This window comes from Conger conger, chromosome 2 (genome assembly GCF_963514075.1).
Source record: "Conger conger chromosome 2, fConCon1.1, whole genome shotgun sequence".
NCBI lineage: Eukaryota > Metazoa > Chordata > Actinopteri > Anguilliformes > Congridae > Conger > Conger conger.
Window position 1 is genome coordinate 29,344,165 of NC_083761.1, and position 15,732 is coordinate 29,359,896.

At 41.7% G+C, this 15,732-nt stretch overlaps 1 protein-coding gene across 2 annotated transcripts in view; it reads right to left on the reverse strand.

Annotated features, from left to right (window-relative positions):
- Window positions 1-1,132: 1,132 nt before the first annotated feature.
- ttll6 (tubulin tyrosine ligase-like family, member 6) overlaps window positions 1,133-15,732 on the reverse strand; it is an 80,091-nt gene continuing 65,491 nt past the window's right edge. For both annotated transcript variants that reach the window (XM_061229449.1, XM_061229440.1), the window contains 3 exons: window positions 14,013-14,300; window positions 3,251-3,518; window positions 1,133-2,333 (listed from right to left, as the gene is read on the reverse strand). In XM_061229449.1, coding sequence (XP_061085433.1) covers window positions 1,957-2,333; window positions 3,251-3,518; window positions 14,013-14,300 — 933 coding nt within the window. In that variant the 3' untranslated portion in view covers window positions 1,133-1,956. The remainder of the gene's footprint in view (window positions 2,334-3,250; window positions 3,519-14,012; window positions 14,301-15,732) is intronic.

Sequence of the window (15,732 nt, forward strand, 5' to 3'; positions counted from 1 at the left end):
GCAGTTGATTTTCCTCCTCCAAGATATTGTGTGCGACTGTAGATTGGCAGTGGTGAGAGATGTTTTATGCTTTTGAAATGGCTTGGTTAAAGTAATCAGCTGATTTTATGCCATCATTGTTTCCATTGTCAGTGACAAGGGCAGATTCTCAGACAAGCAGGGGTCAAAATACAAGGCAGTTCAGCATGAACCTGCAATTTATGTAGCTATATAATTTAATTGCCTGATTGATATCAGGTGTGTTCAGTCACCATCAGGCTATGACTCCACCCCTGGCTGTGGGTGGAGCCCATACACAACAGCTGATACATTCTTGGGCTCTGTATTAGATGGAAGTATTTAAAATGTATTTTAAATAGTATTCGAAAAGTATTTTGGTAAGTATTTGAAAATACTGAAAAAATTTGTACTTTCAGTAAATGTATAAGGACTGAGAGATCACAGGCTCACACAACAGAGATCACACAACAGTGTTTATCCCTCCCCCTTCTCTGTAACGCGTTGATGTTGAAACACCATTGGCTGTGGCAATTAGAACCAATTTTCAACCAATGAGCTTAAATTATTGTACAGTTATACAATGTTTTGGTACAGTGTTGGGCTGTCAACTGTACATTTAGTAACACAAATTTAAGGATTATAAACACAGGCAGAGGGTGAGACATGTCAGTGAGTCTTTTTCAATAATAGGAAGGGATTGTTGATGGTCTTGTAACAATGTTTTAACACGATTTTTGCCACGTTTTTGCCGGCACAGACCAAATGTACAAATTGTTAAAGAATTTGTTGTGAGCCAAAATCGACCGTCTTGGAACTCTCAGTGTTGTCCATGAACTGCGAGTGGGATGGCTTGGAGCATTATGAAAGATTCTTGGGTCATTTTAATTTTCAATGTTTATTTCCATTTTGGGCTAAATAATGTTCCATAACAGAGCTAATGGAATTCCTTCTGTCCAAGTGTATGTGAATAGTAGGTAAAAAAAATGAAGCACCATGTCTAAGTAGTGTCTATGTTTAAAGTACGGCACACTGTAAACAGCACCCAGTCTGTTTGTCACTGAATCGCATTAACAAAAAACAATGGATAGCAAAATCATCACTGTAAAAAAAAAATATATATTTTATTGAGGAATATGTCAAAATGAGTGACAACAAGGTTCCAAAAATCTGAAATAACTGGTTTTATCTTCAAAATTCAATTTATGAGACTGCTGTAATGCTTTGTTGAACATTTCACATGGATGATGAATACAGTCGATAGGATAGACTGTTTTCTGTCCATGCTGCTGCATAGGGGAATTATATGAGGAAGTGAAAAAGGTCAATCGAACAGAAACACCTCTCTCATTAGTCATGTGGTAGAGTATCAGCGACGTTTCACTGGTTACCACCGATTCAGTAATGCATGGAAAGCACTTTTTCACATCAGAAGACGGGAGTAGGTAAATAAATTGGAACTGCTGACACCCATTTAGCGTCTGATCTATTTCTCATGGCTGGAAAATAGCTGCTTTTGGCTAGACAGGAAGCAGGAACCTTCAGTAAATCAACATTCGATGCAAATAAATATATACAGTTTCAGGTATATTTATAACTTCCTTTTGAGTGTGAATATTAGACTTGGAGGTGTCTGAGATGGTACAAACACAGTGACTCAAACAGAGGAAACAGGAACTGACAGTGCCAACGACTTCTACAAATACAGCAGTCACATGAAAGCAGAACAAAGTTCTGGCTTCTGTTCTGCTATACACAGGTATAGTAATTGTGTGTTTGCTGACAAGCTCCTCTCACCTCATAAGCATGGCATATGAGGTGATTTGCGGTGGAGAGTGTTCCTGAAAAACAGATTCACTGCCCTGGCACACATGTTTGGTGCTCTGACTGGTAAGATCCCACAGGAGTCTTGCACAAACATAACATTGAAATCCCATGAAGTCCCACCTACCACATGCACTATTTTTTTCTTCCTCTCAAATTCATAATACAGGGGTTTCTATAATAAAGCGGTAGGATGTCCTCCTCTCCTGCCAGTTGATGTGAGTTGTTAGACTGCCAAGGTACTATGCTTCCCAGCATTCTGGCTTGCCCTGTGGGAATTTTTTGGTGGGTCTTGCAGGGTGGCTGCAGGAGGTCTGGGCGCCGAATGAGAGGGGCTGGGGTGGAGATGACCAAGAGGCTCTGCAATGCATTGCAGTCGGTGGATATCCGTGTACACATTGGCTGGTGGCAGGGAATCCGCACAGTACTGGACATTTGGGCACGTAGCCGAGTCTCAGTGACGGATGAACTCATACTGTCCTGCCGGTACAAGGCGTTGAGAGATGCACTGACTAAGGGAGAGAGGGAGTGAGGGAAGGAGAGAGGGTAAAATCCTTAAAAGTACATACTCTCTTAGGAAAAAGCTGTTTTTAAGTACAGGAAACAATAGTGTTCAGTAGAGTTTGTGAAAATAGGTCTAACTATAGAGTTGCAAAAGGCCTAACTTCAGAATAAAGTAAGGAGAGAAATTGAGAAAAGGAACTGAAAGCTATTGACAACCAAAAAGAGACAAAAACAAGGGCAGTGACAGGCCCTGGAAATGAAGGTAAAATGATGCTCGGGGTTTTTAGCTCATTTATATTATCCCATACCAAAAAGAAATATGCATAAAACACATTAAAAAAATATTCTAAAGAAATAGGCATATTAGAAATATACTCAGTGAGCACTTTATTAGGCATTTATTAGACATATTTTTTAGACTTCTACTGCTGTAGCCTATCCACTTAAAGTTATGATGTGTTGTGTGTGTAATGTGTGGTTATTTGCGTCTTTGCAGACTCTAGATACTAGTGTGCGTGAAAATCCCAGGAGATCAGCAGTTTCTGAGATATTCAACCACCCTGTCTGCCACCAAAAAACATTCCACGGTCAAAGTCACTAAGATCACATTTTTTCCATATTCTGATGGTTAATGTGAACATTAACTAAAGCTCCTGACCTGTATCTACATGATTATATGCACTGCACTGCTGCCACACAGTTGGCTGATTAGATAATCACATGAATAAGTAGGTGTAATACAGTAAAAATGTTCCTAATAAAGTGCTTGGTGAGTGTATATCCGAAAGCACACAGGCTTTATATTTATATTTTATATTTATATTTTGAAAGCATAAAATATATATAATTACACAATCATTAGTGCCTGGATTTTCAGAAATAAAGCATGATAATGTTAATATCACAGATGTGGAGGTGCACTCACTTGTCCTGGGGATGCGCTGTGCACTGAAGGATCTTTTTAGCTGAATGGGCCTCTGGCATTCCATATCTACTAAAGCTGCTTTGGAAACATGGTGCAACTCGTCCAGCGACTCGGTCCGCATGGGGTCCCGGAGGCCCCTGTGTAGCCCAAGCCAGGGCCAGCGCTGCTGTACTGGATGGGGACTAGGCATGGCTCCATGAGAGAGGTGTTCTTGAACCGCTGGGCACTGGTGCCGCGGCCTCCGAGAGTCTTCTGCTGTGGAGTCCAGCTGCAAAGACAGCATGGACAGAACCAAAGTCAGGTGTGGTCATGCAGAAATCAACTTCAACTTTTTAAACTTGATTGTCCCAAGGGAAATTTTGCTTACAGCAAGGATAATGTAATAAAATACATCACAAGAAATTAATACAAATAAATACAGAGAATTACGCTTAGAAAACTTGGACTTATACACTGTGATCCTGTCAATTTCTCACCAAATGTTTTTTCTTGCTGCAGGACAAAGCGATTTTGTTCATATATTTTTCAACAAAAAAGTGATAAACTCATCACGGAGACATACAGTGCCCTCCAAGTGCTTGTATTATTTAAGTATTGCAAAAGTATTGAGGCAGTGGCATATTTTTAAATAAAACAATGAATATCAGGCTAAAGTCCAGACTGTCAGCTTTGAGGGTATTTACATCAAAGATTTTGCAGTGTAATTTATAAAAGCCTAAAGGGATGATGATTTTTTACATTTTCAAGTTTCATGAAATACAATCAAGACGAACAGTTGTTTTAAGCTCGACAACAAGCTGCAATGAATAGGTAGACATTTCAAACATCATTAACAACGTTACAACAACATTTTAGGCTTAACAACCACTCTTCAGGATATGTAATAAAAATACTGACGTAATCAGTTTATTACACATCATTATGTTAGTTATGAAATTAAGAAACAAGTAGGTCAATTAACCGTTAGCAAAATACGATACACAAGTCCCGCCCTCCTCAGTTGGCAGCATCTGATTAGTGAATTACGGCAAGAAATTAGATGGTTTTGGAAGTATAATCCACTATATTTGTAAAGTAGATAATTTATTTTAAAAAATTATGCAATGCTAAAGTTGGGTAGAATTACCAAAAAGTGTTAGATATTCAACCAAGTAGATGGTAATGTAGAAAAATTGCCAAAAACGTAGTTGACACTTCAATGCCTTAGCATCTTTTAATCAGTTCAAGCAGGACTTCAATTTACCAGAAAATTGGGGTGGTCACCCCCAACACCTCTGGTTTAACTTCTTGATTTCTTTAAGGATGAATGGGCATCCTTTGGCAAGATTAATAACACTCCTGGAATAACAGCATGCGCATTATGGGAAACTGCTAAATCTGTCATGGGAGGAAAAATAATATTAATAATGAATAAACTCAACTATTCAATCCTTGATCCAACTATTCAAACCTATGATTTCAGTCAGACGTTGTTGCTAGCCAGCTATAATGACTTATTTTACAGTTGAGTGCCACAGAATGTTTGTTCGGAAAACTTGGTTAACTTAGCCAGCTACAACATTCTACTGTCTATCTAATTAGCTAGCTTGTCAAATAAACAGTTAGCTATAGCTGCTCACAATTTCCTGACTGTAATTACCAGCTAACATTAGCTTCTCCGGAAGTATAGCTAATGTAATGTTACAGTTAATTGTCACTGAATGCTTCTATAAGAATATCCACGGTATTTATTTAACTTGCAGAAATGTAGAAACCACATTAAAATGTCCTTGTCACAGTGAGTCATTTGTTTTCTCCCATAAAATCCTACTAACCTCCTGCTGCTATATGCAGGAGACTATTTTGTAGCGTAAACTACAGCTCAATAGTTAGCTGGTCAAACACAACAGTTAGCTATAACCACCAACAATGTCTGGCTGTAATTTAGTTGTGTTAGCTGGCAGATGCTGCTATGTGGCAATGCAATTCCTCAGACGGCTTCAATTCAATTTCACTTCCAGTTCTACTTTCTCACGTCATTGCTCTGCATTTACAATGAGCCTTCACAATAAGGTACTCAGTGTTCTGGTGCCATCGTCCAACATGGCTGGCTCCATGAATATCTAGTGGTACTGGAAATGTTCCACTAGCATTTTCTTCCTAGCATACCGATTCTGATACCTGAACTTGCATATCGGCTGATACTGAGTACCGATTCGTTATCTGTGCCTTAAAAAAAGTATGAATTAATAATAAATAAATAAATTTAAAGCCTAATTGCAGTGTAAACTCACAGTTGCAGAAATCTGTAGTTAAATCCCGGAAGTTTAAATCCAGGCATGCTGGTCAATCGTGTCAAGTTAAAATTATAATTCTTCATGTTTACATCCCTCTTCCCTTATGACTTGATTGCCATGAAATCTGTAAATATGCTGCTATTAAGAACTTTGTTACTTTGTTGTGCACTCAAAATGTTGTGGTCATGCAATATTTGCCTGATATCATATGATACCACCTGGTCTATTTTACCATAGGAAATTATTTTACTTTAATGCCAATACAGGTATCTGTACAATTGGATTTTTATGTAACGGTAAACCTTGGCAATGCATCTTGTATGGCGCGGGACAATTGTGGTGGTGGGATTAACGTGGTCCATTTTTCGCTTTCAATATCTGACGGATAACTAGCCTATTGATAATGTATTGCTTTATTTATTTATTTTTATGCAGATACCACATAGTGGAAAGCTGCGTTCAGTCTGCCGGTAGTTTGAATTTGCGTGTCAACAAATAAGAATAAAAAACAACATAACATTACAATAAGCCATACATCAACCAGCTACAGAAATTATTTGATAACTATAATACTGGAGCATTCAATTCCCTGTGGTGCTTGTATTTTAAACCCCCTGAAATGGGCAGATTGTTTCCTAGAACTACTGTAGCTTGTCAATTGTTTAGAATATAAACCGCAATAATACGGTGGTGAACGCACATTTATTTTAAACTGAGTTTATTATTTCAGCTTCATAGAAAAATGATCGGTTAGCAATTTTTTGTAAACCTTTACAACTCAGTTTCCCTTTGCCTCGGTGAACTCATTATGCTATTTCACGTGATGTGCCTTCAAATGCTTTATAAGATTGCTGGTGTTGAAATTGGCAACACTGTGCCACCCCTCAAAACTAAAGCCATGCATAGCCTTCTGTGTACATCGCCGTTTTACTGGTGGGATTTTCCAGTGTAAAATACTGCCAAATCGTCCGGCATATTGCCAATTTTTCTAGCTTTGACTCTCCTAGCACTGCCTGTGTTGCTGTTTGTCTGAGTGGCTTGAATGAGCTATCATCACGTTATTAGGCTATGTGGTATCAGATCGGTTCATAGACTCGCTTATTCGGCGATATCCGATCAGCATTTTGGGCTGTATCGGATACATTTCCAATACTGGTATCGTTATTGGAACAACAACAGATACTCTCTCCAGTTTTTATATATCTCGCTGATTACAACGCCAAAAGGTCATTCATAGGACTGTTTTCACCACTGACAAGCTACATCATATGGGATTCATACAAAATAACACCTGTCCATACTGTCCCAACAACACAAATAACTACTTTCATGCTTTCATACTGGTCGGAGGTCATGAGCAAGCTATCAGAGATCCGCGACCTCAGCATCCCAATCTGTCCCATAAACGCATTACTCAAATACTCATTAAAAATAACCAAACACCTGAAACCATTTATATGAATAGGACTAACAAGATAAAAAAAAAAAACATACTACAGAAATGGAAAGACAGAACAAAATCATCAACAAAAACTCATAAATCAGACAATACCAAACCCTTCAAAGAAATGGTCTCCATTTTTACAATACCTGCAGAACTGATTCCTCTTACCACACACCCCATCAGACCCACAACCATAGCTACAATGCAGTTCTCATGACCATACTGAATACAATGGGGTCGGGTTGGGAACCGAGAACCTGTGACAAATTAGAACTGGATCCAAAATTCTAAGAACTGGGTATCGGTTCTGCTTATGGCTTCCTAAACGCATATTTTCATGCTGTTTCAAACAGCTTAAAACATTTTTGTGATTAAAGGAGCACTGTTAGGCCGTTTCCTAAATATGGGGCAAAACGTCTAAGTTTGCCTTGAATCTCCAGCCTGTGTTTCCCAGAAGGTAATGGGCACTCAAACTCCATCCTTGAATGCAGAAACTGGTTTATGGATGGCCACCCATCCAGGCGATCACATAACACTCCTATGAAAATACAGTAACATTAGCATACAAATACCATGGAACCTAACTTGGTGGTATGACCGACAGCTCTGACTTCGTCAAGTTACAGCATGATATCCAATGTGAATTGAGCTAGCAAAGCACAAGTGTAGACTTTTAAGTGTAGAGATTTATTGATGATGGGGATAGCTGAAGTTTGGTGGTTGCAGTAAAGCCAGTAGAATGTCAAAATGACGGCTGATGGCAACAGCTGACGTTGAAGCCTGCAGTGGAGCCGTGCCGTTAAAGGACAAGCTTTTCCATTTTGATGAAGAAATACAACCTTACAGTTTTAACCAGAATTTACAGAGGAACAATTGGTTTTCTTGGGTAACAGTTAACTTGGTCTTTTTTGCCAACTAAATTATCTACCCAATCCTATTGGCTATTTTAGACAAAAGTGAAACACGCAATTGAGTTTGTGGCAGAAGGAGTTAGTTAAAAAGATTTGTTTGTTTGGCTCACTCGTTCGTTCACTTGCACTTCTTGACAGTAGCCGCATGAGTCTCATATGTTACTCAGCTCATCGTTCATTCGCAGCATATCACCCAGTACAGTTATGGAATTGATTTATCATTTCCCCTTTTTTAGTATATCAAGTGAACTGAAACCAAAGTGTAATTGGTTAAATAACCATAATCATTACTCCTCTTTAAGGCAACATTCGTTGATGCCACTTATTGCCCTGTTGTAGGCTAGCCTACTAATCAGAGGAAAATAAAACAAACACAATATTTAAAAATTTTTGGATTGCACCCGCTTATCCGGAGTCGGGTCACGGTGGCAGTAGGCTAAGCAGGGTATTCCAGGCGTCCCTCTCCCCAGCAACGCATTCCAGCTCCTCCTGGGGGATCCCAAGGTGTTCCCAGGTGAGATATATAATCTCTCCAGCGGGTTCTGGGTCAGATCAGATGCCCAAACCACCTCAATTGGCTCCTTTTGACGCGAAGGAGCAGCGGCTCTACACCGAGCTCCCTCCGGACAGTTAAATTACATAGGCTACAATTACATAATCTATAATGTAACATTAGCTAAAATTAAACTTTAATGCAACTAAGACAATACCTGAAATATATTATTGCAGCCTACACATACAGTTGTGTTCAAATAAATAGCAATGCGTTAAAAAAAGTGAATAAAGTAAAACATTTTTTTTTATAACTTTTAATTACAGTGGGGCAAAAAAGTATTTAGTCAGCCACCAATTGTGCAAGTTCTCCCACTTAAAAAGATGAGAGAGGCCTGTAATTTCCATCATAGGTACACTTCAACTGTGAGAGACAGAATGGGTGGTAAGAATCCAGGAAATCACATTGTAGGATTTTTTATGAATTAATTGGTAAATTCCTCGGTAAAATAAGTATTTGGTCACCTACAAACAAGCAAGATTTCTGGCTCTCACAGACCTGTAACTTCTTCTTGAAGAGGCTCCTCTGTCCTCCACTCGTTACCTGTATTAATGGCACCTGTTTGAACTCGTTATCAGTATAAAAGACACCTGTCCACAACCTCAAACAGTCACACTCCAAACTCCACTATGGCCAAGACCAAAGAGCTGTCAAAGGACACCAGAAACAAAATTGTAGACCTGCACCAGGCTGGGAAGCCTGAATCTGCAATAGGTAAGCAGCTTGGTGTGAAGAAATCAACTGTGGGAGCAATTATTAGAAAATGGAAGACATACAAGACCACTGATAATCTCCCTCAATCTGGGGCTCCACGCAAGATCTCACCCCGTGGGGTCAAAATGATCATAAGAACGGTGAGCAAAAATCCCAGAACCACACGGGGGGACCTAGTGAATGACCTGCAGAGAGCTGGGACCAAAGTAACAACGGCTACCATCAGTAACACACTATGCCGCCAGGGACTCAAATCCTGCAGTGCCAGACGTGTCCCTGTGCTTAAGCCAGTACATGTCCAGGCCCGTCTGAAGTTTGCTAGAGAGCATTTGGATGATCCAGAAGAGGATTGGGAGAATGTCATATGGTCAGATGAAACCAAAATAGAACTTTTTGGTAAAAACTCAACTTGTTGTGTTTGGAGGAGAAAGAATGCTGAGTTGTATCCAAAGAACACCATACCTACTGTGAAGCATGGGGGTGGAAACATCATGCTTTGGGGCTGTTTTTCTGCAAAGGGACCAGGACGACTGATCCGTGTAAAGGAAAGAATGAATGGGGCCATGTATCGTGAGATTTTGAGTGAAAACCTCCTTCCATCAGCAAGGGCATTGAAGATGAAACGTGGCTGGGTCTTTCAGCATGACAATGATCCCAAACACACCGCCCGGGCAACGAAGGAGTGGCTTCATAAGAAGCATTTCAAGGTCCTGGAGAAAATCTTTGGAGGGAGTTGAAAGTCCGTGTTGCCCAGCGACAGCCCCAAAACATCACTGCTCTAGAGGAGATCTGCATGGAGGAATGGGCCAAAATACCAGCAACAGTGTGTGAAAACCTTGTGAAGACTTACAGAAAACGTTTGACCTCTGTCATTGCCAACAAAGGGTATATAACAAAGTATTGAGATGAACTTTTGTTATTGACCAAATACTTATTTTCCACCATAATTTGCAAATAAATTCTTTAAAAATCAGACAATGTGATTTTCTGGATTTTTTTTTCTCATTTTGTCTGTCATAGTTGAGGTATACCTATGATGAAAATTACAGGCCTCTCATCTTTTTAAGTGGGAGAACTTGCACAATTGGTGGCTGACTAAATACTTTTTTGCCCCACTGTAAATATTTCAAATGTAGTGGAAATATTGCACATTCAATTCCAAATCAAAGCGTTAGCTAATTTTATGAAGACAGTGTCAGAGTGGGCCATGTTCAAAGTCTACATTACAGAGGCGGCAAGCAGAAGCTGTGGCCAGACCAGAGGGAGGCTGTTAAACTGAAGAAGGAGGCCTTTCGGGCTTGGCTGGCCTGGGGGTCCCCTGAAGCAGCAGACAGGTACCAGGGAGCCAGAAGGGCTGCGGCTTTGGCAGTCGATGAAGCAAAAACCCGGGCATAGGGGGAGTTTGGGGAGGCTATAGAGAAGGACTTTCGGTTGGCCTCAAGGAAGTTCTGGCAAACCATCTGGGAAAGTAGGGCTTGTCTCAGGCTGTTTTCAGCAGGGGAGGAGAACTGCTGACCTGGACTGGGGATGTTGTCGGGCTGTGGAAAGAGCTGTGGGGAGCTCCTGAACCCGACCAACACATCCTCTGTGGAAGAGGCAGAGCCCGAAGACTCGGGGGAATCAGCACCTATATCCCTGGCGGAAGTTGCTGAGGTAGTCAAAAAGCTCCTCAGCAGCAAGTCACCAAGTGTGGATGAGATTCGCCCTGAGATGCTGAAGGCTCTGGACATTGTTGGGCTGTCTTGGCTGACACACCTCTTCAGTGTCGCGTGGAGGTCGGGGACAGTACCTGCAGAGTGGCAGACCAGGGAGGTGGTCCCCATTTTCAAGAAGGGGGATCGGAGGGTGTGCTCCAATTATCAGGGTATCACACTTCTCAGCCTCCCCGGGAAAGTTTACTCTAGGGTGCTGGAAAGGAGGCTCCGACTGATGGTCGAACCTCGGATTCAGGAGGAGCAATGTGGCTTCCGTCCTGGTCGTGGAACAGTAGACCAGCTCTTTACCTTGGCGGGGTTGCTGGGGGGGTCATGGGAGTTTGCTCATCCAGTCCACATGTACTTTGTGGACTTGGAGAAGGCTTTCGACCAAAGTGAGAGCTGTGTCCGCATCTCGGCACAAAGTCAAGCAAGTTTCCAGTGGGTTTGGGTGTCAAGGTTACCCCTTGACACCGGTCCTGTTTGTAATATTCATGGACAAGATCTCAAGGCGCAGCCCAGGTGAGGAGAGTGTCCGTTTTGGTGACTTGCGTCTCTGCTTTTTGTGGACGATGTGGTTCTGCTGGCTTCATTGTACCGTTACCTTCAGCGCACGCTGGAGTGGTTTGCAGCCGAGTGTGAAGCGGCCGGGATGAGAGTCAGCACCTCCAAGCCCGAGGCCATGGTTCTCTGCCGGAAAATGGTGGATTGCTCCCTCCGGGTTGGGAATGAGCCACTGCCCCAAGTGAAGGAGTTCAGGTATCTCGGGGTCTTGTTCACGAGTGAGGGTAAAAGGGAGTGTGAGATCAACAGGCGGATCGGTGCAGCATCAGCAGTAATGCGGGCGTTGTGCCAGACCGCCATGGTGAAGAGGCGATTTACCAGTCAATCTACGTCCCAACCCTATGGTCACAAGCTTTGGGTAGTGACCGAAAGAACGAGATCGCGGATACAAGCGGCCGAAATGAGCTTCCTCCATAGGGTGGCTGGACTCAGCCATCCAGAGGGAGCTTGGGGTAGAGGCACTGCTCCTTCACGTTGAAAGGAGCCAATTCAGGTGGTTTGGGCATCTGATCAGGATACCTCCTGGGCGCCTCCCTTTGGAGTTTTTCTGGGCACGGCCAACTGGGCGGAGACCCTGAGGTAGACCCAGAACTCGCTGGAGAAATTATATATCTCTCCTTGCCTGGGAACGCCTTGGGATCCCCCAGGAGGAGCTGGAATGTGTTGCTGGGGAGAGGGACGCCTGGAATACCCTGCTTAGCCTACTGCCACAGCGACCTGACTCCGGATAAGCGGGTGATAATGGTTGGATGGATGGAACTTCACTTTAAATTCCAGAACTAATATTTCGTCGCATAACCATTGTTTTTGACAACTGCTGTGCATCTGCATTGCATTGAGTCAACCAACTTATGGCACCTAGAAACAGGTATTTCAGCCCAGGATGAAATACATTCCACAGTTCCTGTGAATTTTTAGGTTTCGCTTCAGAAACATTTTTAATGTCACCCCACAAATTTTCAATGGGGTTGAGGACGGGGGATTGAGCTGGCCACTCCATTACCTCATTCGTTTTTGTCTGGAACCAAGATGTTGCTCGCTTACTCGTATGTTTGCGGTCTTTGTCTTGTTGAAACACCCATTTCAGGGGCACTTCCTCTTTGGCATACGGCAACATAATCTCTTCAAGTATTTTGATGTATTCAAACTGATCCATGAGCCCTGGTATACGAACCCAACACCTTAGTATGAAAAACATCCCCATACCATGTTTTTTGTGCCACCATGCTTCACTGTCTTTACAGTGTACTGTGGCTTGAATTCAGTACTCAGGGGTCGTCACAACCGCTAGACCCGAAAATACCAATTTTACTCTCATCAGTCCACAGAATGTTACTCCATTTCTTTGGGCTAATCGATGTGTTTCTTGGCAAATTTTAACCAATTCTGCACATGCCCTTTTTTCAACAATGGTGCTTCACGGGGGCTTCTTGCTGATAGCTTAGCTTCAAACTTCTTCTGACTGTAACAGCACTTACAGGTAATTGTAGATCATCTTTGATTTTTCTGGAGCTGATGAATAGCCATTCTGACTATTCTTCAATCCGTTTTAACAGTATTTTCTCGGTTTCCTCCGCTTGTTTCGGGTTTTTGTTGCCATTTTACAGAATTTGAGATCATTTTAGCTGAGCATCCTATAAATAGCTGTACTTCTTTCTACGTTTCCCCCTCTCCAATCAACTTTTTAAAGAAATTACGTTGTTCCTCCGAACAATGTTTGGAACGGCCCATTTTACTTAGCAATTCAGAAGGAAATATATTTTATAACAATGTGTGAATTTGCTTCCCTTCTTCCTTAATAAAGGACAATTAATGACGCCTGTTTTTTTCACAGAATGAATTAATTGTCTAATTAAACTCCACACTGCTATTATTTTGAACACGCCCCTTTCAATTAATGAGTCAATTACTCAGAACAAGCAGTGTGCATGTCATGACAGTTGGGTCTGTTGTTTTTCTATTACACTACTACATCTACAAGTATTTGCCATGCAGGAATATCACTACTACTAATAACAGTAGTTCATCAGGTCACTGATGTTGTACTGCTATTTTCTTGAACACAACTGTAGCTAGCTACGTTTAATACACTACCTACAAAAATTACACGATGTGGTCTTTGCAAAACCATTCATCAGTTTTATTGCATAGCCGAGCTGACTTTATTACAGAAAATTAAAAGACAACATGATTTCTTGAAATATTATCTGCGATATCCTAACTATTCAGCTGGTTCGCGGAATATACAGCTGCATGCTTCGGAATTAATGTTATGTCAAGGCGTAACTGTGCTGTGCTTTCAGTTCAACACCAGCTCATGGCCCGGTCGTTCAGTGGCTCATTTGGCTCTCTCATTCAATGGCTCATTTGGGTCTCTCGTCCACTGGCTCCTTTTGGTTACGAAGCAGTTCACTGGCTCAGTGGCTCTCTTTTTTGTTGTATGGAGCTCAATGCATATTTTATTTGTTAAAGAAATCTTTTTCTCTGAGATAACAAATTTTAGGAGCACACAGAGGTAAATACCTGTATTATTTATTATTAATCATTTGGATGGCTTTTTATGATAATAGAGTCTATTGGTTTGAAGTTCAACTTGAACGTCGTACCTTGCGATTTATTTGATTGCCGTCCAGGTCCCTCTCTTTTACTTTGATAGCCTGCCCATGTACATGCTGCTGGGAGTTGATTTGGGTGCGTTGTGGCAGTGCATTATCTCGCTGTGAAGCTGTGCACTGAAGCATCTGGTGCACCTGATCCACCACCCCCAGATCATGCAAGAGACTGGTCCGCTGCAGAAGCCCATTCACTCGCTCCACCTCCTCCTCCTCATCCATTAGGTCTGCTGCCACGACCATGTCCTTCCTCGGGTTGGATATGGCAGGGATTGCCAAAAGCTAGAGTAGATACATAACAGGTGAACATGCAAATGAGTACAGTACATGCGATCACACACATTACATTACATTATTGGTATTTGGCAGACGCTCTTATCCAGAGCGACGAACAGTTGATTAGACTAAGCAGGTAACAGTCCTCCACCGGAGCAATTCAGGGTTAAGGGCCTTGCTCAACGGCCCAATGGCTGTGCGGATCTTATTGTGGCTACACCGGGATTAGAACCACCAACCTTGCGTGTCCCAGTCATTTACCTTAACCACTCCGCTACAGGTTGCCCAATACAGTACGAGCAGACACCAGCACAGTCCAGGTGAACACACGGACAAGAACATTATACGTGAACACACAAAGACCAGTACAGTAGGAGAGAGTGGGGTAAGTTGTCACATTGTTTGCTTCTCCAAAAAAAGAGGCACAACCTCAAAAATAGAATAGCCATCTTGTGTGACTTTGTGAGTTCAACTTTGATTCCTACTAATAATCTGATTTATATCTATGCAAAAGTGGTGACACCACGCAAATAATTTACAACACAATAAACTATTAAAAGCCTAGTCCTAAAAGTCTCTCCACACAGCATTTTGCAACTCGGTAATCAAGTAGAGGTTTACTGTATGGATATGATATTTCAGTAACGATCGAGCCAGCTACGGTACCAAGGGGAAGTCGGCAACTGCGAGGAGATAACATTTTTCTCATTGATTATCCACTTGTCTTAGTAGGCTAATTAGGATATAACCAGTTAGGATATACACTCAGTGATCACTTTATTAAGTATTTATTATACTTATTTTTAGATTTATTGGTCAATTAACTTCTGAAGCAGTTTGAAGCTGCTGCCAATGCAGACACACAAAGACAAAGGGCTAAATTAGGTCCTGAAGTTGATGCCTGTGCAGACAGAGACAATGACTACATCAGCTCTAGGCTGTACATGACTGGGACACGCAAGGTCGGTGGTTCGATCCCCGGTATAGCCACAATAAGATCTGCAGAGCCATTGGGCCCTTGAGGAAGGGCCTTAACCCTGCATTGCTCCAGGGGAGGATTGTCTCCTGCTAAGTCTTATCAACTGTACGTTGCTCTGGATAAGAGTGTCTGCCCAATGCATGAATGTAATTAATGTAATAATTGAGATGCTTCCGTATGGCTCCAATTTTGTGGTGTAGTAGTTTAACTGCAAAAAGTAATCAGTCTCATAAAATTTATATTATCGAAAATATCTCATCAAAAACACTTAAGTCTAATTTAGACTTATTGGTCTTCTGCTGTTGTAGCCTATCCACTTAAGAGGTTTGACGTGTTGTGTGTTAAGAGATGCTCTTCTGCATAACACTGTTGTAATGTGTAGTTATTTGCGTTACTGTCACCTTCCTGTCAGCTTTGAGCAGTCTGGCCCTTCTCCTCTGACCCCTCTCATTAAAAAGG